The 24,227-nt window shown below is 31.0% G+C and overlaps 2 protein-coding genes across 2 annotated transcripts; both read right to left on the reverse strand.

Moving 5' to 3' along the window:
- Nucleotides 1-3,795: 3,795 nt before the first annotated feature.
- On the reverse strand, nt 3,796-8,773 carry LOC101209008 (ankyrin repeat-containing protein At5g02620). The gene is made up of 4 exons (XM_004153837.3): nt 8,267-8,773; nt 6,271-6,732; nt 5,225-5,380; nt 3,796-5,098 (listed from the first exon to the last, which is right to left on the reverse strand). Exons 1-4 carry the CDS (start codon nt 8,592-8,594, stop codon nt 3,936-3,938), a joined length of 2,109 nt encoding a protein of 702 aa, XP_004153885.1. The 5' UTR covers nt 8,595-8,773; the 3' UTR covers nt 3,796-3,935.
- A 6,121-nt stretch (nt 8,774-14,894) lies between these two features.
- LOC101215460 lies at nt 14,895-23,457 on the reverse strand. The gene is made up of 4 exons (XM_004145151.3): nt 23,079-23,457; nt 21,344-21,808; nt 15,986-16,656; nt 14,895-15,652 (listed from the first exon to the last, which is right to left on the reverse strand). Exons 1-4 carry the CDS (start codon nt 23,263-23,265, stop codon nt 15,017-15,019), a joined length of 1,959 nt encoding a protein of 652 aa, XP_004145199.1. The 5' UTR covers nt 23,266-23,457; the 3' UTR covers nt 14,895-15,016.
- Nucleotides 23,458-24,227: the final 770 nt, after the last annotated feature.

The raw sequence follows: 24,227 nt of genomic DNA on the forward strand, positions 1-24,227 counted from the left end.
GAAGCAGGGAAAATAAAGAAAGCTAAATGTTTCTTTTTATTAAGCTTGACATAGAGAAAACCCTTGACAAGATCAATTGGACCTTCATTGATTTTATGCTACAGAAAAAAAACTTCTCCCGCAAATGAAGAAAATGAATCAAGTCTTGCATTTCAAGCATACAGTATTCTATCATGATTAATGGCAAATCTAGGGGAAAAATTCAGTCAAACAAGAGGGATTCGATAGGGGCTGATGGAACCCAACTTGTAATAAAATCAGAACTATATTATTGATTATAGAATAGAACGGAACCCTAGTACAATATAGAAACTTCTTTTCTGTTTCCCTCTCTTTCAAGGAAGAACATAAAACAAACTCACTCCTTTCCGTCTCACAACCCCTCTCTTATTTATACTAACAAATCGTAACTAACATGTAACTAACTCCTATCACATGCTCATGCTCGTGATAATTCCTTTCTTTCTTCTTCTGTCATACTGATGGATTATCAGGGGTCTATCAGGGACCCCATCTCCCCTTTCAACTTTGTTATTGCCGTGGACTGTCTTAGTTGCCTCCTCAATTTTTTGGATGCACACAGGAAAAAATTAAGGGCGTCAGATTTAATGAGGAACAAAATGTTACCCATTTGCTAGCTGTTTGCAAATGACATTTTTCTCTTTAATGAAGATGATGATGAATCGATTGATAATATAAGAAATGTTGTCCATCTTTTTGAATTAGCTTCTAATCTTAACGTCAATTTTAGTAGATCTTCCATCTCCCTTATTAATACCGATGCCCTAAAAACCAACTTCGTGGCGAATAAATGAGGCATATGTATTGTCTATTTAAGAATGAAAAATTTTCATGTAAGAAAATGGAGGTTGAGCAATAGTATAACACCTTAAAAAAATACTAAACTTTGTATTTTGGGTTAAAAAAAATACCTCTTTTAACTTTTAAAAGTTTTAGCAACATCTACAAACTTTAAAAATTAAATTAAAAAGAAAAATAAAGATGAACAAACAAACCCCTTTCAGTCAAGGAATGTACATAGATTATTGAAAAAAAAAAAGAGAATGATGGAAGCACCAACCAGATTTTTTAGGACTTATATAAAGTTATAACTTGATCTCATGCTACTAGTTGAATATCTGTTAATAGTTTGTGTTGTTTGTTTGGCTCTTGTAATTATTTACCTTAATCAACTAACCTACTTTAATATAGAATGGAATAGGATGATAAACTAAAAATATGTTTACTAAGTTGAGATATCTTAATGTATTTGGATTGGATTTCGTGTTGGAGGATTGAAAATTTTGGATAATTCTAATCTAACCCAAATTAACGTATTATATATATATATATATATATATATATATATATATATATATAAATTACATAATCTAATGAGTTTCAACAGTTTTTTTGCTTGATGTGAAACATATTATATTTATGTTTGATGATTTTTATTTACAAACATTAAAATTTAGAAATAAATAATAATAATACAATCCGATGACCCAACTCATATTTTACGAATTGGATTGGAAACTTTATTCAGGTTGACAATCCAACCAATCCGAAATATAGGTTGGGTTGAGAATGACTCCCAACCCAACTCTGTTTACATCTTAGTGTATTTTAAGTCAGATTGATATATTTGTAGTTGTCGTCTACATATAAGAACCAACTTTAACTCATTTTTTACAATTCATACCTACATACATATAATTATGAATATATATTTTATTTGTAGATACATGTTTTATTTTTGGTAAAAGTTACAATTAACTATGGTTGTTTAAATTTCGATTTTATACAGAAGATGTTATAGAACTGTGTCCCTTAACCACCTACGGGCCCATTTGGTACCATTTTCGTTTCCTATTTCCTGTTTCTATTTTCATTTTTTAAGAAACGGAAATGTTTGGTAACATTTCCTATTTTTCGTTCTAAAAAAAGTAGAAACATTTCTCATTTTATAAAAAATTATTGGGAAAAAAAAAAAGTAGTTTCTCTCATTTTCGTTTATCAATTATTTCTATTGATTTCTTTTCATTTTTCTCAATTATTTCTTTGGGTTTCATTTTTCTTTTTCACAATTCTTTTTATTGATTTCATTTTCCTTTTTCTTAATTCTTTTTTATTGGTTTCCTTTTCATTTTTTTCAATTCTTTTTCTATTTCATTTTTCTCTCGTAAATTCTTTTTTCTTCCTATTATTTTCATCTTCTTTCCCAAATAACCACTCTCCACGTGGTTTCCTTTTTCTTCCTCTTATCTCCATCGTCTTTCCCAAATAGTCATCTTCTTCGTTTTCCTCTCATCATCTTTGTTATCTTTCTCTTCGCCTCTCATCGTCTTCCTCTACATGACACCTTCCTCTTTGCTGGATCTAAGTTTTCCTCTTCCTCTTTGCGTAAATTGTGTTTTCGCGGTGGGTTTTCAACGAATTTGTGTTTTAGTCGTGAGTTTTTGTCTTCCTCTTTGCCATGGGTTTCGGTCCTCCTCTTCGTCGTGAGTTTTTGTCTTCCTCTCTCTGGCTCTGTCTTTCAGATCCCAATCTTCATCTCGTTCTCCATAAGATTACAAGAAGACCTTCCTATCTAGGTATGATAATTTTATTTTTTTATGTTTAATGGAGGACATATTTTTGTTTGATGTTTAATTAAATTAAATGTAATAAAATAAAAAATAAATCTTAAAGAAAATCAAGAAATTAAACAAGAAACAGTTATCAAATACATTTTCTGTTTCTGTTTTTTTTTCTTCAAGAAACAAGAAACAGAAACAGTTATCAAACACATTCTTGTTTCTTGTTCTAAAAAAAGAAGGAACGAGAAACCGAAAACATTGAACAATGAACCATAAACTGAGAACAGAAACGTTTGGGCCCTACGGGATCCCTCTAATTCTTAGTATCTTGTTTTAAAAAAAAGAAGAAAGGTTTTGTAAATTTGTTGACTATGGATTTTCAAACCAAACATTTTAGCCCTTAGCTTCAAAGGGCTAGAGCTTATTGGGAAATGGTTTTTATTTATTATTAAAAAAGAAAGGAGAAAAATATAATAAAAAAATTTAGATAGACGTTAATAATCTTTTTAAAATTTTAGTGGATTTTGTAAAGAAATATATTTTTTAAAACAAATAATATATTCTTCCTAGCTTGGTTTTTTTTATTTCAATCTTGTTTCTCCCCTCCTCCATTGGAAGCCATTGTTTGCCATCTAAATTTATAAAAATAAAAATAAAAAATAAAAAATAAAAACTAAAAATGGAATTTGACTTTAAAATGGTGTTTGACACTATGAACGAGTAGAGTCGACTGTTTTAACCCACTCTATGTTTGCCCTAGGAGTTATCATAATCATAGGATTAGGATTAAGACTATTCTCATTTTCCCTTATTTTTCATCTGTTACTGTTCCTCACTTCTATTTTATTATTCCTAACTTCTCCAAACATAAATTATAATAACTTATACTATAATAATTTGCACCCAAATACATACTATAATAACCTATAGACTATTATAGCCCACAAATTATAATAATCATAAATTATAACAATCCACTCCACGTCCCAAACACCTTCTAAAGTATAATGGTTACAAAAGATCGAGCATGTGGCAAATGTGGAAGACCAGTACACATGAAAAGATAGAAAAATAATTTCACAATCTTTTTATACTTGTTTTTATTGTCAATCGATTTTAATATAAAATTCTATATTTTTTCCGTAAGTAACCAGATGTCAGTATCAAGGAAAAAATCAGAGTATGTAATTTTGAATATATTGAGCTAACTTAATAGAGTTTAAGAGAATTTAAGCCTTAGATTTTGATATTAAAAACCAAATATTAATCACACACAACAAGTAAATACATTGAACGAAAGATTGTTGTCACCAACATTATCATCACACCAAACAAATGAAAAACACATTCTAATTAATATTGATCCCATCGATAATATTTTCTCTCACTTCTTCTTTTCTTAAGTTCACGAAACAAATCAACAGCATGAGAAGCCGATGATGAGAACAACTTCCGTTGATGAGGCCTGAAAAGAAGTCTAGACAAGTAAGTGTTGTGAAATGTGTCGATCCATAGTCCAAAATGAAGTGCAAAAAAACAACTAATCGGAACAATTGCAATCGCAGTAACCGTCGCAGGAATCCACATATTTTTCTTATTGTAGAGCATAAAAAACGTTGCACTAAACGCAATAACCATGCACACGATGGAGATGAACAACGACGCAATTCCAACGAGCAACTTCGATGGTAATGAGTGCAAGAAATCGTCTTCTGCATAGCGTGAAGTAAGAATTGACAAGAACATCAAGATAGATGTTGAGGATGATACCAAACCAAACGCATCCGATATCACGAATATCGTAAACCAAAACTCGTGTTGAAAAATAGGTGTGCCTGAATTACCGTCATTCCCACCAGGTACAGTGAATGCCGCTGCAAAAACTACCGTTGCAATTAAAGTCGAGACGAGCATGCAAGAATTCGCCGTGTTTTTCATCCACTCCTCACCGTCTTTACGAAGATCTTTATGCTCTTTAGTGAACAATTCACATGGTGTCAACTTGATCAGTGAATCAACTTCACATTTGGCCCCACGTTGTGAAGGCAAAACTATTTTCTCCACTTCCTTAAACCAAAGTAATTCACGTTGCATTTGAAGGGCAGCTCCTGAGACTCTATTGAGATGATTTGGAGCAGCTAATTTTGCAGCCAAATGTAACATGTTGTATTTCTCCTTACCAGTTGTTCTATACTTTGCTGAAAAGTCCTTGAGGCCACTAATCTCATGAATTAGACTGAACACATTCTCGAGTCGATTTTCGACAGCTATGTGAAATACATTCTTACCATCATCATCATCTTCCCATGCAATATTTGGATATGATTGAATAAGCAAAATTAGAAACTCAACATTTCCTGCCCTTGCAGCATCATGCAATAGTATTGTAGGATGTTTAATAAACTTCAACATTTTCTTTTCTGGTAATTCTCTTAGAACATGTCCCCATAGTGATTTAACCAATTGATGAGCTAATGTCTTCATCACATCTTTGCCATAGATTATACCTTTGGTCCCTTCAGTCAAAATATGAAACAATATAAGGTTAAATCGTTTTGATATATTAATGGAAAACGGTCCAAGTAAATTAAGGGAATAGATATATATATGTAAGTTTATGAAAATTAATAAAAAAGACTAACAAGAATTGATGGGTTTTTTCCAAATGCTTATCTCTGATTTGCTACTGATTGCTGATGGTTTTCTAGCCAAGACATGTAACGCTGTCTCATTATTATTCTTAGTGTCTCTCATAATTGCTAATTTTGGATTCCTTTCAAGAATTTCCAAACTTATGTCTGCAGAAGAAAAAAAACATTGCTTAGCGCATATATACATGAACATGATATTAAATACGTAAAAGGACATTGAATTGTGTTTAAGATGTGTGTTTTGATAATCATTTGGAGTGTTTTTAAAATCCAAAGTCTAAGTTGTAAATTTAAAATCTATAAATGTTCGGCAACAAACCCTTCATAGCTATTTGGTTTTTGAGTATTACGCTTGTTTTTTATACACAATTTCTTTATAATGGTTTTCGTACAGAGAAAAGTTAAATTCTCAAAATAAAAAAATAAAAAAAAGTTGAAAGCTATTGTTTTTTAGTTTTTAGAATTTTGTTTGGCTTTTTAAAACGCTTCATAAAAAAATAAATTACATAACAGTGCTCTAGTAATATTTATAAGCATAATTTTCAAAACAAAGGTGGGGTATCAACTGAATGAAGATGTTTGGGTGCATGTTGAATTCAAAAGAAAAGAAAATCAATAAGATAAACATTTGTAAACCGAACTTTTGTACTTTTCTTTTCTTTCCTTTTCACTTTTTTCTTTTGTACTCTAAATTTTGTTGGAGTTAGATTCCAAAAATAAAATAAATTTATAAAAATATATATCTTTTTACATTTTAAAAAAGAAAATCGTTTCAAATGCTGAAAATACTTATCAATATAAAAAAATTGTTACTGATAAACACATTTATCTTTTAAGTGATACTCACAGATGTTAATACGAGTATATTGTGGCCAATCATGAATTAAAGATATAAAAAAAACCTTTTGAAAAGCTTGTTAATGTTTGTGACAAATCGAACCAGAATATAAAAGAAAGGTAGAAAAACTAAAAAAACTAAAAATCTACGTACTTTACCAACGAGGTATCATAAGCAATTTAACTAAGTAGGAAATTACCATAAAAGTCGCTGTGTATAGTGGCAATAAGAAGCTCAATCTGGTCTTGAGAAGTGAGTTGCTTCCGATCGGTGACAGAGAAGAGATAAGAAGCCATTTGTTTACGTTGATACGAAATAGCCATGAAAAGTGGTGTTGCATTTCCAAATCCACGTATAAGCGGAAGATCTTTATTCTTCTTCACCATTAACTCAGCAATTCTCACCACTCCTGACGTTGCAGCAAAACAAAGGGCAGTATTGCCATGGGTGTTTATTATTACCATGTCATCAAGTGTCATTGTATCTATCAACTTCTCTACGAATTCCACATGCTTTGCTCCAGCAGCTATGTGAAGAGCTGTCTCATTGTCTCTTGTTATGTAATTGCTTACGCTCCAAGATGTGTCCGCCTTTAGGATTGATTCAGCCTTTTCCCAATCCCCTTTCAGTGCAGCATGGTACAGGCTAATCTTTTTCGCAGCTGAACATATTTTCGTCGTATATAATTCTTAGAGAAAAATACTCTTGATTCTTGAAACTGTTAATCAAACCGGATCTTAAGTTTCCTTTTTGGATTTTGAGAATAATTGAGCCTTTTTTTTCTGAACATTACTCACCCATACTTTCAAAAATAAAAACAAGTTTTTAAAAATCTGTTCATGTTGGTAACCATTTTATTTTTAATTTAGTTTTGTGTGTTCGAAAATTAACTTCATTTTATTTCCTTTTCTAATTACAATAATATGTTTGCCTATATCTCAAGTTCAAATTTCGAAATTTACATTTTTTCCTTCAAAATTTGACTTGTTTATGGAAAATGTGAGAAAATGGTAGATAAGGAAAGTAGGAAATTTAGATGTAAAATGAATTATTTATTGGTTTAATTTTTAGAATCTAAAAAAGAAAAAGAAAAATCACAGTAGCCAAACAGGTTTACTTTTTTAGATTTTTAAAAAGTGGATGAGTTTTTTAAAACATTGGTAAAAAGTATATAATAAAACAATGGTACTGATCCCTCTTTTCTCCTTTTAGTTTCTTGTTAAAAATGGTAGATAATAAAGGAACGAATTTGAGTTAATTTTCAAAATTCTAAAATAAAAAAATTAACTAATTACTAAACATGATCTAATATTGTTTGAGAAGCTAAAATTATATAAATATGTTCTTGAACAATACTCACCTGACGAAAGGGATCAGAAAGTGCACGATTACATTTTAATCAGATTGACACCTCTCTACCACTTTTATCACGTACAAGATCAAAATATCAATATGAATATTTATTTTCAAAATTCTTATAAAAAGGTTGAAATTAAATAAATATGACTATTTTCAATATTCTTTTAAAAAGTTGAAATTAAATAAATATGAATATTTATTTTCAAAATTCTTTTAAAAAGGTTGAAATTAAATAAATATGAATATCTATTTTCAAGATTCTTTTAATAAAAAGGTTGAAATTAAATAAATATAAATATGTTTTTTCAAAATTCTTTTAAAAAGGTTGAAATTAAATAAATATATATGAACATGTATTTTCAAAATTCTTTTAAAGTTTTCATTTTGGTCCACAATCATTTTTAAAGTTGGTTTTATTTTGGTTTTTAAATTTTCAACATTTTAATTATACAACTTTCAAATAAATAACTATTTTTGTATCTAATTTTTTCAAAATAATTTGAAGAAATTATTTGCTCTATTGGGAAGAAAACATGTTTAATGTGCATTCACATCTCCTCTAACTTATAATTGCAATTCAAACTAAATATATTTTCAGTGTTTATACTATCAACGTGATAATGCATATAATCGATTTATTCTCATATTTGATAAAGAATATAATTAATACTGTTTAGAAGTTTAGAGCCTAAACAAACATGTTTAATGATTAAAGCTCATGAAATAAAACGAAACCAACATTGAAATCCAAACCCCAAAACAAAGTTAATGTAAGTTTTAAAGAAAATAAAGAGATTACGAGAAAAAAGAGAATTAAAATGAAGAACGTAACATACTAATCCTTAGCTGTTTGGTTTCTTCATCAAGAGGAATTTCAGAGTCTACGGTTTGGTTATCCGCGGTGGCGGCGCAGGAGCTATTGATCTGATCGGCGGTGACTTCCAATTGAAAGTCATCTCCTATAGACGCCGCAAGAATGAGCTGGCGTTCAACAACAACCTCCACTGTCTCACCTTCATCTTCTTCTTTTGATCCACCGGCCTTATTTTTGCTTTCAGGGTTATTAACTGTGGAATGATCACAACCACATTCTGGGTCGTCCTTTTTATTTGATTCCTTGGCCGTAATCGAACTCGAAATCTCAATTTGTTTTGTAGGATTCATTCTCCCTCTTCTACTTCTACTTCTCAAATCAGATGGCAAAAGGAAGAGAAATGAAAAAACTTTAGGTGAGTTTGAGGTTGAGGAAGTTCAAATATTCTTCTATTTAGTGTCCTATAAAAAGAGCTAAGGAAAAAAGAAAGCATTAAAACTAAAATAAATAAATAAATTATTCGACCACCCCACAACGATGGAGCTAGATATTTTTTTTCTTGGATATAGATGTACGTATGAGAGAAAATTTTAGGTTCCTTTTTGTAAATTGGGATGTTTGAATATGAATACTAATTCCACTACCTTGGATATCTTGTTCAAGAAAAACAATTTACAAAATTAAACCGTGTAGAATTGATATTACTCTAAAAAAATTCTATAGGTTAGTTGGTAAGTAAATAATGATGTATAACCTTTAGTGACAGTTTAAAAAAACAACTGTGATTTTGATGAACCTTACTATATAAAGTGCTTCTAAAGTTAACTTTTTTTTTTCATCAGTGATTATGATAAGGAGTCATTCAAAATATCGATAGATTTGGGCACAACATATATATTTTAGATATACACCGACTAATATTCATAAAATCACTGCCGAAGCTTATTAATCTTTAGGTTCTTTTTTAATAACAAGTAACATCAACGATAGAGATCCATACAAGCAATAAGATATTGCAATTAAGTTGACACATCCAACAAAATTGTGTTACGTACCCCAATTCTCCTATTACTATGTGATAACTTTTTGTATACACTTCAAAGATAACGTTACATTGGATTGGAGAAGAAAAACGGGAGGAAAGGAATTGAATGGTGGGACAATAACATGAGAAAAGGAATAGCTTTTATAGTAAAATATCCAACAACTAATGGCAGACAAAACCCACGAGAATCTCAAAGGCAATGAAAATCCATCAATCACACATTCATCAAATTAAAGCATTATTATTTTATTTTAAAAAAATATATGTTGATCAGTAGCTATACCCACCCGAACATCTCCACTAGATAAACATTCCCTTAGCACCCTCATCATGAATAAGAGTTTAGTACAGGAAGCAGGAGAAAACAAAAAGAGTTAGAGAGAAGCCCCTAGAACCCAATTAGATAAAGACATTTAAATTTAAAGCAATAGAGGAGGCTGAATAATTTCTAAACAGTGAAGATCGGCTTGTCCAAAGGCCGGTTGTGGCCTGTATATCTTTCCACACTCAAATAATTCTTGGACAAATAATTCAATTTTTTATTTTATTTTATCTTTTTATGTGTTATGTTTAACCTTGTTCTTCATTGTCTCACACGCTATAATGTATTTTTTGTTGCTTACATTTAAGGATTTGTTTTATTTGTTTTTTTTCCTTGTGCATGTCAAAGACTACTACAAGTGTGTGTCAATCTGAAGCTATTGTGAAATAAAAGAACTTTTCGTTTAATTTAGTTAAATGATCTTCATTTGATACCAAGAAAGATATATTCAAGTTATGATTTGAAATTCTCATATTTAGGTTAAATAAGTTTAGAATATAATTAGAATCCTGTAAATTCTCAACCGATATACTTTTCTTCACATACTACTTTTCTTCACATACTACTGTCAGACGAAGGTGTGGTATTGCACTGAATCTGGGTATCAAACTTTAAGCCGTTCTATTTGTTTTACTATCTATGTTTTCTTTTCACGTTGTTGGCATTGTTGGAACTTTGTGTAACCCATGACATTAGGTGTGAGATCAACTTTTGATATAAATAAAAGTCCGCTTGTGAAAAGTTAACCAATGGAAACATCGAATATTAAGAATAAGAATCACTCTTTTTCATGATGTTTTCTTAGAAACTAGCAACCATTTAAATGGTTGTGGGTCCAAAGTTGAGAAAAAACAACTTTGTAACAAAATAATCAACCATTTATAATAAAGAAAACACATTATTGAGATATACATTTATCGATCATTGTGTATATTTTTTATAAATATAATTTTATATTTACCAAATTATATTAATGAATATATGACAAAATATTTGTGAAAGAATTTGGGGTTGTCAAGCGTCCTCCATCCCTTTTAATTACCTTCTCTCAACGTTTAAAGCTCCTTCATCTATTTGTAAATCTTTCGAAAAGAAGATGAGAGAGACTTCTTGAGGGAAGGCACTAATAGTTCTGGAGGATCACACTTAGTTAGGACGTGGGACCATGTTACTTTGCCTCTAAAAACAAAGGAGGGCTTGGCATTTGACAAAATCAGATTGATAAATGAAGCTCTTTTGACTAAATGGTTGTGGAGATATATCACAAAAAAAGATGGTTTGTGGAAGGATGTTATTGCCTCCAAATACGTTAAAGAGCCTTTGAAACTTTTTCTTCTTAAAAAACATTAATGCTATAATACTAGCGCAAAATCTCCATATGGTTTAACATTACCAAACTCTAGAACTTAATTCTTTCCGATACTAATTGGAAAATCTCTAGTGGAGGTAACACCCTTTTCTGGTATCAGAATTGGATTGGTATGGGTCTTTTATACCAGATGCAGCCGCGTTTCTTTGCTCTCACTGACAACAAAAGCTCATTACTGTTAAGGAAGAAGCTTGGTCTCCACCCAAATGCAATCTGGAAATTTTTTCCTTCCGTCAATTGAGGGATAGAAAGATTCTTGATTGAGATTTGGTCTCAGCTGCTTGGACACCCCTATATCTATAGAGGATACTGATATTGGGCAATGGTCTCTAACATTATTTTCTCTATTAAATCTCTAAAGTTCCATTCGGTTGATGCTAAACAATATTTTATACCCGTAGGCAATATTTGATCTACCACTCTGCCTAAAAAGTGTAAAGTTTTCATTTGGACCCTACTTAATAATAATGGACTAAATACTATTGAATAAATATCCAATTCGGAATCCTTCCGTGCACCTTAACCCAAGCTGGTGTATTCTATGCAAAAAAACCCAATCATAATCACTGAAACACCTTTTTCTGCAATGCTCTTATTCAACGTAGGTCTGGAGTTCTTTTTATGCTTTTCAGAAATCCTTGATTTGGTGACTAATCTTAACTCAATGTGGAATATTGATCCTTGTTAAATCCTCTTCGCATACTACATAGACAATATCGGCTAAAAGACTTATCAACAACGATCTCATTGGTGCCTCCTTCAATTTGAGGGATGACATCTTATACTTAATGGCCTCCTGATGCTCAAAATCTTCCATATTTTCTTATTATGATGGTATTTCAATTGCTCTTAATTGGAAGGCTTTCTCTAGCCTATCCTTTTAATTTGTTCCACTTGTTTGATCATTAAACTCTCTTTGTATCTCTTATATTTTTTAATTTGTTCCACTTGTTTGATCATTAAACACTCTTTGTATCTCTTATATTTTTGAATGAATTCCGGGACGTGACGAGGGTGCACCCTTGATATTTATTTGTTACTGCAACCTAGTTGAGATGTATGAGTGCACCTTCGTTGTTCTTTCTCCCGTTTATTTGTAAGGAGAAAAAAAATTTACAAATGTGACACATAATAATTGTGGATTGAAAGTTTCCCCCTTTGTTTACCTATATATATTAAATTAAAGATTCTGACATTTAATTAAGACTATCAAGAATAAAAATCTTAAACTCTTAAAAGTTGTGTCACTCATATTCAATAGCCATGGAAGTATTTTAAATAAATTAATATTTTCTAGATGATGATGATTATTAATAATGAAGAAAAGAAATTCTAAAGCCAAATAAATTAACAACCAAAAGTTTCTCAGTAATAAAGAGAGTTTGAGAAAGCATATAGTTTAGATCGAGCCACATTATAGTTGAACGTTGTGTTTAAAGAAGACGTGTTATCACATGTACAGAGAGTATTTCAAGACCTTACTTCCAAGATACAACACCCTACAAAAAAAGAACTTGTGTACAGCTAAGTAATCTTACGAATTTCTATTGGATTTGTGTGATCACAAAAGACCTCTTTGGAATTAACATCGAAGTTCTACGTTGATAATAAAAGCACAAGCTGATCTATGGTTATTTTGGCAATTAAATTAAATATATTGTATTCTTGTTTTTATACATGTCTGTGCAGCAGCAGAAACTAAGAAGTTGATTTCTTAATATGTTTCAAACAACGTAATAACTTAATGATACATGACTTTATACATTGTCTTAAAAATACGTTAGGAATAAAATCATAACACAAAATTGTAAAAGAATATCAATCCGAACTATGAAGGATTTCATATTTAGAATTTGCTGATGCACTTGTTCATAAAATGTTCTTAAAAAGTTGAATCTGTCTCATCTTCCAAAAAAAATTTAACTTTAAGAAATATGTGGGGATACAATTGGTGGATTAAATAAAAAAGTTTATCTCATTTTCCTCCAAATAATATTGATGACAATTTGAATGATATTAATTAGATAATTTTTTTTATCAAATTGTTGATGCAGTGGAAACAAGTATTATGGTCGAATCCGTTTCCTTTATTAATTAAGATTAGGATTGTGATTAGTTTGTTTTTTTATTCTCTATAAATAGAGTATTTTATCTTTCTCTATTTCTAACTTTTATACATTAATAAACTTCATTAAATACACTAAGCGGAGAAGATATACAAATTTAATTGATAATCATTTTAGGAATAATAATTAAGGATTTAAATCTAATTGCTAAATTTGTAACTAGAGGTGAAATTTAATAAATGCCTCATGTTTTATTTAGGCCCAACTGGTGAGCAAACTGTATGACACTTCCAACACATACCATGGTTTGTAATATTGATCATATATTAAAAATAAAATTCAATTTATAAAAGTAATAATATAGCAAGGTATTGGAATATAATTAGAAGATTGATGTAACCACAATTATATATGTGGGAGTAGAGGACAAAAATGTACTTCCAACCTTATCCCATGATGACCCATTCAAATTTGAAATTTTGAGTAGAAAAATAATTAATAACTACCACCAACTTTTCAAGATTCTTTTAAACTTTTTGTTGGGCGAAGCCTTATGCTTTCACTCAATAAAAACATACTATACATTAATTTAAGATGTATTCACTTCTACACCAAAATTATCTAAATGTTTATAAATATAAGGCTATATTACTATCTGATTTTGAACTATGAGATATGTTAAAAGTAGATATATACAATTTTTAAAAATAGGTATGATTTGTTATAATTTCGTTTCAATCAATAGTGATAGACTTTAACATATTTTTTTTAATATGTTTTTAAAAATATAGAAAAAAAGGAATATTAGTGTATAATTATAAAGAAAAAATTAATCATTAATTGTTTTAAAAAAAGAACGTAGCCATTTTTATTTCTTGACAAAACAAAACATGTAGAGTTGGTGTAATTTCGTAGTGAAAGCAATGAAAATATGATTGAATTAAATCAATCATTTTCTTTTCTTTTCGAGAAAGGAAAAACACTTTCTTTTGCTTTTGCATTTGCTTTTGCTTTACTTTTGCTTTTAATATTGTTTCTTAATGCATGTCATCATCCCACTTTTGACTTTTATGCCATCTTATGGCTCCACTCCTAAAATCTTTCCTACGATTTAATTACTTCTCACGTTCACATCTTTTCAAATAAAAGTATATCAATTCTTATGAAAAATAATATCCTCGTGTGTGACTGAGAATGAATATAGCAAGTTTATACTAAATGTTGGATCCAATATTATAGACTTATGTATTTATAAAGTCAATAAATACTAAATTACATAACTTAATTAAATGAATTAAGATTTGATTTATTTCAACCTCTAAATTCTAACATTATTATTAATTAATTAAGTTAAATAAATAGATGTATGTGTTAGGACTATTTATACAATAGTGAAGTTGGAAGATTGAATCTCTCATCACTTGAAACAATTGAAAGATGATCATGTCAGTTACCTTTACCTTTAGCTAAGTTTTTATTTTATCATGTTATGACCATTTAGTTATATATTCCTGTTAACCAAAATTATTTAAAAATGAAGTATCTTGTAACTAAAGAGTGGTCTTCAATTTTTAAATTTTAATTTGGTTAGATATTATAAGGTTTATAGGTTTACTTCTAGTTAAATAAAATGCATTGCAACCTAATGCTGCAAAGTATAAATTTTTTTAAAAGAAAATCATGCATGCAATATAATGTGTAAAAACAATAAAGTTGAGATATTTATGGACTACTTCGCATGAAGACTAGAAGAGCCATTTGAGACACATTGTTGCTATTGTCTTAACATATTAGTAATATTGACATAATGCATTCTTTCCTTTGCGAGGTCTGATTCAAACATACATGTAGCCCAACAAATAAAAACCCATATCATAACTTTTATTGAAGAAACCAATATTAAAATGTATCAAGCTCTTCAACATTAGGGAAAAAAAAAAAAAAACAATATGAGATGATGGCAATGATAATTAAAACAATTTGCGTGGATTATTGGGATTAAAAAGAAATCTAGAGGAGTAAGTGTTGTGAAAAATATCAATCCACAATGTAAACTGAAGTAAACAAAAACAAGTAATGGGAATAATGGCCATTGCCGTGACCATGGTTGGGATGGAGATATTAGCGTTGTGGTAGATCAAAAAGAAGGTAGAACTAAAAGCTACAGCCATGAACACAATGGAGATGAAGAGCGATGCGAGTCCAAACAGCAATTTCGAGGGCAGTGAGTGTAAGAAATCTTCTTCTGCATAGCGTGAAGTTAATATCGACAAGAACATTAAAATAGACGTAGAAGACGAAAACAAGGCAATTGCATCTGACACTACAAACATTGCAAACCAAAACTTATTTTGGAAAATAGGAGTTCCTGTATTATCATCATTGCCACCAGGAACTGTGAAGGCTGCAGCAAAAACTACAGTGGATATCAAAGTAGCGACCAGCATGCATGAGTTTGCTGTGTTTTTCATCCACTCTTCGCCCTCTTTACGTAGACGTTTGTGTTTTTCGGTGAATAATTGGCGCGGTGTCAACTTGGGTATAGATGGATCTGGATCGTTGGATTTCACTTCAAGTTGAGAAGGCAAAACTATCTTCTCCACTTCCTTCATTAATCAATTGAAATGTCATGTTGTATGAGAAATTAAATACAAATAATCTATCTAACAAGTTACAGGTAATTCTAATGCTCGTCCAAGATTTTGAGTTCGTTTTGTATTTAATTATTTAAGTTGCAATTAGATTCAAAATATTTAGCATTCTTAGACTTTTTTTTAATTAATGCAAATATAAGTCTTTAACAATTCTCGAGTTATATGACATTTGTTATTATTCTATAATAATCGTGAACAAAGTTTATTTAATTTGACCCAGAAGGAATGAAATAAGAAAAAGTTTAACAGATGGGAATGGTGTGTTTAATTAAGCTAAGTACATACCTTGAACCAAAGCATTTCACGTTGCATTTGAAGAGCAGCTCCTGATACTCTATTAAGATGGTTTGGAGCAGCTAGATTTCCAGCCAAATGCAGGATGCTATATTTTCCCTTGAAAGTTCTATATTTAGTTGAGAATTCATTGAGCTTACCAATCTCATTTATGAGATTAAACACATTCTCAAGTCGATTTTCAACAGCTACATGAAATATACTCTTACTATCGTCATTGTCGTCGTCACCCCATAAAATATCTGGAAATTCACAAATGAGCACAATCAAAAACTCAACATTACCTGCCCCTGCAGCATCATTCAGCAAACTTGTGGGATGTTTAATAAACTCGAGCATCTCTTTTTGTGGAAGCTCATATACAACATACCTCCATAGGAATTCAACTAATTGATGAGCCAATGTTTTGGTCACATCTTTATTACTATTGGAGGGCAAAATTAGAGAAGCCAAAATTTCATTAATAAGTTTCCAAGGTGATATGAATAGTTTGGAATTAAATCTCCAAGAGTTGATGCGCATTTTCAAATTTTGTAGCTGCTTTGTGCTATCCATGGCAGATGGTTTTCTGGCCAATACATGTAATGCAGTTTCATTATTGTTCTTGGTATCTTTCATTACCGCTAACTCCGGATATAGTTTCAAAATCCACAAGCTTAAATCTGCAAAAAGAAGACATAATCATTAATTAAAATGACTTTAGAAAATGAGTGATGAGTATAACACTTTTAGATACTAACTTTTAGATACTAGAGGAGACGAACTAGGAGGTGCATGTTGGAAGCGTACAACAAACACCACAAATAGATAATTACCAAATAGAATACTTAAGAAGAAAAAACAAGCTTTGTTAGAAGAATCTAACTTTTTTATGTGTATTCTACTCACACTTGGATAATTTAGATTACAACATTTCAATCCTATTTATAGGATTTTCATGAGCATAACTCATACCACAAACTTATTTATTTAAAGCATTGTTTAATTTTCAACATCCTCCCTTAAACATGTTTTTTTAAAAAAAAAACTCCAAGCGAACTTCTTAACTTGTTAAACACATTAACTTTGAGTGGCTTCGTGAAAATATCTGCAATTTGATCTTCAGTCTTCACATATTCAACATGAACCTCCTTCCTTGAAATGGAATCTCGGATGAAATGAAATCTAGTATCAATGTGTTTGCTACGATCATGGAACACAGGATGCTTTGCCAGAGCAATTGTTGACTTATCATCTTGCAAAATTCCAATTGTCTTTAACAAATTTCTTAACCAAACTGCATGACAAGCACATGAAGCTGCAGCAATGTATTCGGCTTCACAAGTGGATAATGTCACAATAGGTTGTTTCTTTGAACTCCAAGTAAATGCAGTATTACCAATGAAGAATACAAATCCACTAGTGCTCTTTCGATCATTAGTATCTCCAGCCCAGTCACTATCACAATAGCCTTCAAGCTTGAATTCTTTAGATGAAGAATAAAATAACCCATAGTCAAGCGTATCTTTGAGGTAACGAAGAATTCTCTTTGCCACTTTCAAATGAGTAGTTGTAGGAGATTCCATAAATCGACCCACCAATCCAACACTGAAAAGAATATATGGTCGTGTGCAAGTTAAATATCTCAAACTCCCAACCAAACTTTTGAAATATGAATGATCAACATCTCCTTCTTCATATTTGGACAATTTGGTCCTCGTTTCAATCGGAGTTGTAACAGGCTTAGAATTAATATTAATCATATTGAACTTCTCTAGAATTTCTCTGGTATATTGTTCTTGAGAGATGAAAATACCTTCATTTGTTTGCTTCACCTCAATACCAAGATAATATGACATCAGCCCTATATCTGTCATTTCAAATTCTTGGGTCATCACCTTATTGAGATCTTCAAACATACTTGCAGGATTTCCTGTAAAAATTAAGTCATTCACGTACACACAAACAACCAAAATATCTCCATGATCATTAGTCTTAATATAAAGGGAGTGTTCATAAGGGCACCTCAAATACCCATTATCAAGGAAATATTTGTTGATTCTGCTATTCCACATTCTTGGTGCTTGTTTCAATCCGTATAATACCTTCTTCAATTTTAGAACTTTATCCTCTTGACCTTTCACAGAATAACCAAGAGGTTGTTCTAAGTAGACTTCTTCTTCTAGATATCCATTCAAAAATGCTGATTTGACATCCATATGAGAGATCTTCCAATTATTTTGAGCAACAATCGCAATTAACAATCTTATGGTTTCCAAACGAGCAATTGGAGCAAACACTTCATTGTAATCAATGCCTTTTCTTTGAGAATATCCTTTTGCAACGAATCTTGCTTTGTATCTCTCCAATTCTCCTTTTTCATTTCTTTTTATCTTGAACACTCATTTGACACCTACCGCTTTCTTTCCATTTGGAAGAGTAGAAAGTTCCCACGTATCATTCTTTTTTATAGCTTTTATCTCTTCATCCATAGCAATCTTCCATTTGTCATTTTGCGAAGCTTTTTCAAAATTCAAAGGTTCACTTTTGATCTGGTATATGCACATAAGTCATACATTCAAATACTCTCAAATGAGCAATGGATGGTTTTCTTCCTATCCATGCTTGTTGAGGAGTTTTGTTCCACAAGCTTCTAGTAGGGGAACAATTTGACAAGTATATTGCACATTCAACAACTTGTGCCCAAAATTCTTTTGGTATCTTCTTGCTCTTCAACATGCTTCGTGCCATGTTAAATATTGTTCGATTCTTCCTCTCAACAAAACCATTTTGTTGAGGAGTAAATGGAACTGTCATAGGTCGACGAATTCCATTTTCTGCACAAAATTTTTTGAATTCATTTGAAGTGAATTCACCTCCCCTATCTGATCTCAATGCTTTTATGTAATAACCACTTTCTTTTTCAACAAGAGCTTTAAATCTCTTGAACATGCCAAATACTTCTGATTTCTCTTTGACAAAATAAATCCAAGTTTTTCGGCTGAAATCATCAATAAATAATAAGAAATAATTATTCTTACCGAAAGAACTTGGTTTGATCGGTCCACAAAGATCAATGTGAACCAACTCTAGTGGTCTCCTTGCTTTCCAAGATGATTCTTGTGGAAAACTCTTCCTTGATTGTTTGCCATAAAGACAACCTTCACAAAATTGGTCTAGATGTTTAACATATGGCAACCCTTTCACCATGTTCTTCTTGGCTAATAGTCTCAAGCCATCAAAGTTTAAATGCCCAAATCTCAAGTGCCAAATCCAGTTTGGATCTTTCAAACATGACTTTAAACATTTCGCTACATCAGTTTGAATGTTCAATAAAAACATTCTATTTTTCGTCATTTGCACTTTAGCAATCATATTGTCATGATTATCTCTTATCAAAAGACGACTATAATCCTTCATCAAAATATTATAGCCTTTCTCTAAGAGTTGTCCCAAACTCAAAATGTTGTTCTTCATATCAGGTTCATAATAAACATTAGAGATAAACTCATGCTTTCCATTCTTCAAATTGATCAAAATTTTACATTTTCCTCTAACTGAAATTTTCGTTGCATCACCAAATATAGTATCACCACCAACAGATTCATCAAGCTCCATGAACATTGATTTACATCCACACATGTGATTTCTTGCACCACTATCAAGATACCATGCATTGTTTTCACATGTTTCCACACCTTTACATGCTAGAAGCAATGATGAATTACCTCTTTCTTCGTCTTTCTCAGCATAATTTGCATTTTCTTCAACTCTATTTCTGCATTCCCAGGAATAATGGCCAAATTCATGACAATTATAACATTCAACCTGTCTTTTGTCATACCGCTTGTCATTATTTGATCTTTCTCCATTTAACCTTGAATAATGTTGTCTTCCACGACCCTTTGATGAATTTGATCAGTTTGAATTACTCTCATCAAATTTTCTTTGACCAAAGTTTCCTCGACCACGATCTCTGAAATCACCACGTCCACGATTACCACCATGTCTTCGACCTCGATTGCCTTTTTCTAGGTTGTCTTCCTTGTCTTTTAAATTCAACTTTGACTGAAAAAGTTGCTCAGTCGTCTGCTTGTTCTTCTTAAGAAGCTTCTCTTCGTGGGCTTGTAAAGAACCCATAAGTTGATCAATGGACATTGTACTCAAATCCTTTGATTCTTCAATAGCTACAACGATGAAATTGAATTTTTCGTCCAATGAGTGAAGTATCTTTTCTACTACTTGCTCATCACTTATTGTCTCACCATATCTTTTCATTTCATTTACTGCTGCTAACAATCTTGACGTATAATCCGAAACCGATTCAGACTCCTTCATATGCAGTGATTCATAATCACCTCTCAATTTTTGAAGGCGAACCTTCTTGACTCGATCTACTCCTTTATACGTATTCTCCAAAATTTGTTATGCTTGATGTGCAATAGTTGCTCCATAAATTTTCTCAAAATTTGAATCATCAATGGCTTGATGAATGATGGTGAGAGCCTTTTGATCTCTTTTCTTTGTATTTTGTGAATTTTCTCGTTGAGCTTGACTCAAAGCTGTATCACTTTCTGGTTCTTCATAACCATTATTAACAATGTCCCACACATGTTGTGAACCAAGTAGAGCTTTCATTCGAATACACCAGCTGCTATAATTTTCTTTCGTATATATATATATATATATTCCGAACTCAAGCTCTGATACCACTTTGTTGGAAGCGTACAATGAACACCTCAAATAGATAATTACCAAATAGAATATTTAGGAAGAAAACATAAGCTTTATTAGAAGAATCTAACTTTTTTATGTGTATTCTACTCACACTTGGATAATTTAGATTACAACATTTCAATCTTATTTATACGATTTTCATGAGCATAACTCATACCACAAATTAAACACAACAATTTAAAACCTACACTTAATTAATATGAAAACTCATACTAAATTAACTTTAAACCTTTTAACTTTAAACTTTAACTTTTTCTAACTCTCATAAATCAATTCACATATAACCTATTTATTTAAAGCATGTTTAATTTTCAACGGTGCATGCACCAAGATCATGAGTGTAAAACTCGAAATTACCTTTTAAGGAAAAAACAAAAGACAAAGTTGTTAAATCATGTAGAATTGGAATCCACTCCAAATTTCATAATATACAAAAATGATCAACTACTACCCCCAAAATTGTCTCTTCAAAGACTACAGTCAAGGAACAATCTCTTTAAATATAAATGCACTTTCAGAAACTTTTTCATTCATTTATAATTCAAACAGGGTCTTCAATATTTGAAAAACATTAATGCAAGTTAAGTTTGTGAAGAAATAGAATGACTTTGGTGAAGAAATAGAATGACTTACCAAGAAAATCGCTATGGATCGTGGCAATAAGAAGCTCAATCCGTTCTTGGGCAGTTAGCTGGCTAAGATCAGTGACAGACAAAAGGTAAGAAATCATATCTCTACTTTTATAAGAAACTGCAATGAGAAGTGGAGTTCCTTCTCTGAAAGTACGAATAAGAGGAAGTTCATGATTTTTTTCCACCATTAGTTTAGCAATTTTGACAATTCTTGATGTAGCAGCAAAGCAAAGGGCAGTATTTCCATATTTGTCTCGCAAAGCCATGTCTTTTCGGGTCATTCGACTCACTAACTCCTCCACGAACACACTCTGCTTCGCTCCGGCAGCAACATGAAGAACAGTCTCTTTGTTTCTTGTTATTGCACAACGAACGTAATGTGGGTAATCATTTAGGACTAATTCAGCTCTTTTCCAATCACCCTTCAATGCCGATTTGTACAAAAGAAGTCGTCTTGATGTCTCAGCTGATCAACATATATATTCATACATACTTTTATTAAATTTCAATAACTGTTATTTGTGTAACAGTGACATTCAATTTTCAAATTCCATTGTTCATATAATTCATTTTAGATTTCAATTTGTCTCATAAATTTCAACTCAACAAATATTACAATATTGTAGCATTTTAAATGACCAGGTAATATTTTGGTACATCCTACAAATATTTTATTATATAAATGTTGTCCAGAATCCACGAAAAGTATTTCAATCCGTATCCCAGCAAGTTGCATAAAATACCTAAAATAATTGAACATAAAGTACCTAAGTATTTCTATGCACACACACAAATTCTCATACATACGTGTTATCCACGATACACCTAAGTATTCTTCTTACAGTTTAATGTTGTTGCATTTGAAAAATAACTTTAATAATGAGTACTATATTAATGTTGTTGTATAAGTGTCTACCTAGTCGAGATATATCAGATGGATTCTACATCTGTACTCTTATTAAAATAAAACTATATTAAAATTTTAAAAATAATGGCAAATTGCAAAAATCACCTTGACAAATCATGATCCTAAGTTGCATTCAGATATATTTCCAGGCTTTCAATTGTAAAAATGGATTGGGATAGTTGCAAATTTAGCTATTAGATTCAAAATAATTAAGTATATAACAACATTTTAAAAAATTTGTAAATATAACATAATTTGTCAAATTCTATCAATGATATAAGTTTATCATCGATAGACCATGTTGTAAATATTAACTAATAGACCATAGATACAAGTCTATCAGCGATAGTTTTTCTATATTTGCAATTTTTTTAAATGTTGTTATATCCTTAATTATTATTCCTCAAAATGGTCATCGATTACAATTATCTAAATGAATTCTCAACCTTTACAACAATGGTAGAAATTTGATCCAAAACGATAAAATTCTATCCTTATATAAGTTTAAGAGTCCAATTTTAATAAATTCGAGCATTAACTATTAAAAGTTTCTTATTTGCTATTACAACTATATTGTATAAAGAGGTTCTTGATGTAATTTGCTAAAAAAAAAAAAAGAAAAGATTTTTTCTCTCTCATCCCCGAGGCCCCAACCTCTTCCCTTCCATTGTCCCTTCATCATTTCCCCACCCACAATCGCTGCCGTTCTTAATTATTTGATTTTGAAACCAAAAAGACTAATCTAACTCAAATCCCAGACCTCAAAATGTTATGAAAATCAGTTAAACAATTATATTTAAATTAAACGAGAGTATAAAATTTTAATTACCTCGATTTTTCTCCATGGGGTCCGAATCCAGTTCATAATCGGAGACTATTGTGCGGCTTATTTCCTGTGTCGTGCAATTGGACAAGTGGGCGGCAGAAGTTGGTTCCGATTCGGCATCGTCAACCGTATATGACGGTGGTGAAATGAAGTTGTGTTCAACAACAACCTCTACTCGTTGTTGTTCCATAGAATTAATGGGTAAGAGCTGGAAAAGATTGCAGACAAGAATCTATTACACCATTTCCAATTAGCCAAGAATTGACGAATTCAGGCCAACGATAAAGTTAAAAAAGAACAGAGAGAGAGAGAGAGAGGGAGAGAAAATGACAGATAAAAACTGAGCATATGGCAGTACAAAATAGTGATGGGTAGTTGAATAATGGCCTACTGGCTAAGAGTGTGCTTAATATCAACTTGGAAGCCCATTATTTTGTGGCAACTTTCGAGGAAGGGGTCAATTTTGGAGGCTTTTGGGTGTGGGATTTGTCAAATGTGAATAATATTTTTTATTTTTTGAAAAGATTTATTCCACGTCTGAATCTATGATTATCTTTCTCCTCATTATAAAAAGAGAGAAGGTGTTTGCGATTCAGTGTATGTTTGAAAGAATCTTTCAAGATTGTTTGATATCTTCATGATTCAAGTTGTATGTGGGATAAGAGCTTCAAAGAAGAGTTAGTAATTTGATACAAAATCAAGTTTGGTCATCTTCATTAGATTTAAATACAATTCAAGAGATCTTTATTACTTTTAGTTTCTTTTTATTACTAAAAAAATACTAAATTTAGGAAGAGTCTCTTCTAGATTGTTAAAGTATTATACTCGTTTGAATCTTAATAATATATGTTTATCTAAGCTCTAAAAACTCTTTAGACAAAAGTGGGTTATTCACTAAACTGAATTAACAAAGTTTTATGTGTTTTCTGTCTTATTTATCTTTTTGCTCGTTTAACTATTTCTCTAGTTGTTAACTAAAAAGTGATAGCTAAATTAGATCTACTATCTAATTATTTTCAAGAGGGTTATTGGATGTGTAAAGTTTTATAAGTTGAATTTTTCATAGAAATAGTAGCAATGTAGTAATCCTAGAATGTAGCAATGTACTACTAACTCATTTGGTTTTTGCTTTTGATTTTTTAGTTTTTAGAA

This window comes from Cucumis sativus, chromosome 1 (genome assembly GCF_000004075.3).
Source record: "Cucumis sativus cultivar 9930 chromosome 1, Cucumber_9930_V3, whole genome shotgun sequence".
NCBI lineage: Eukaryota > Viridiplantae > Streptophyta > Magnoliopsida > Cucurbitales > Cucurbitaceae > Cucumis > Cucumis sativus.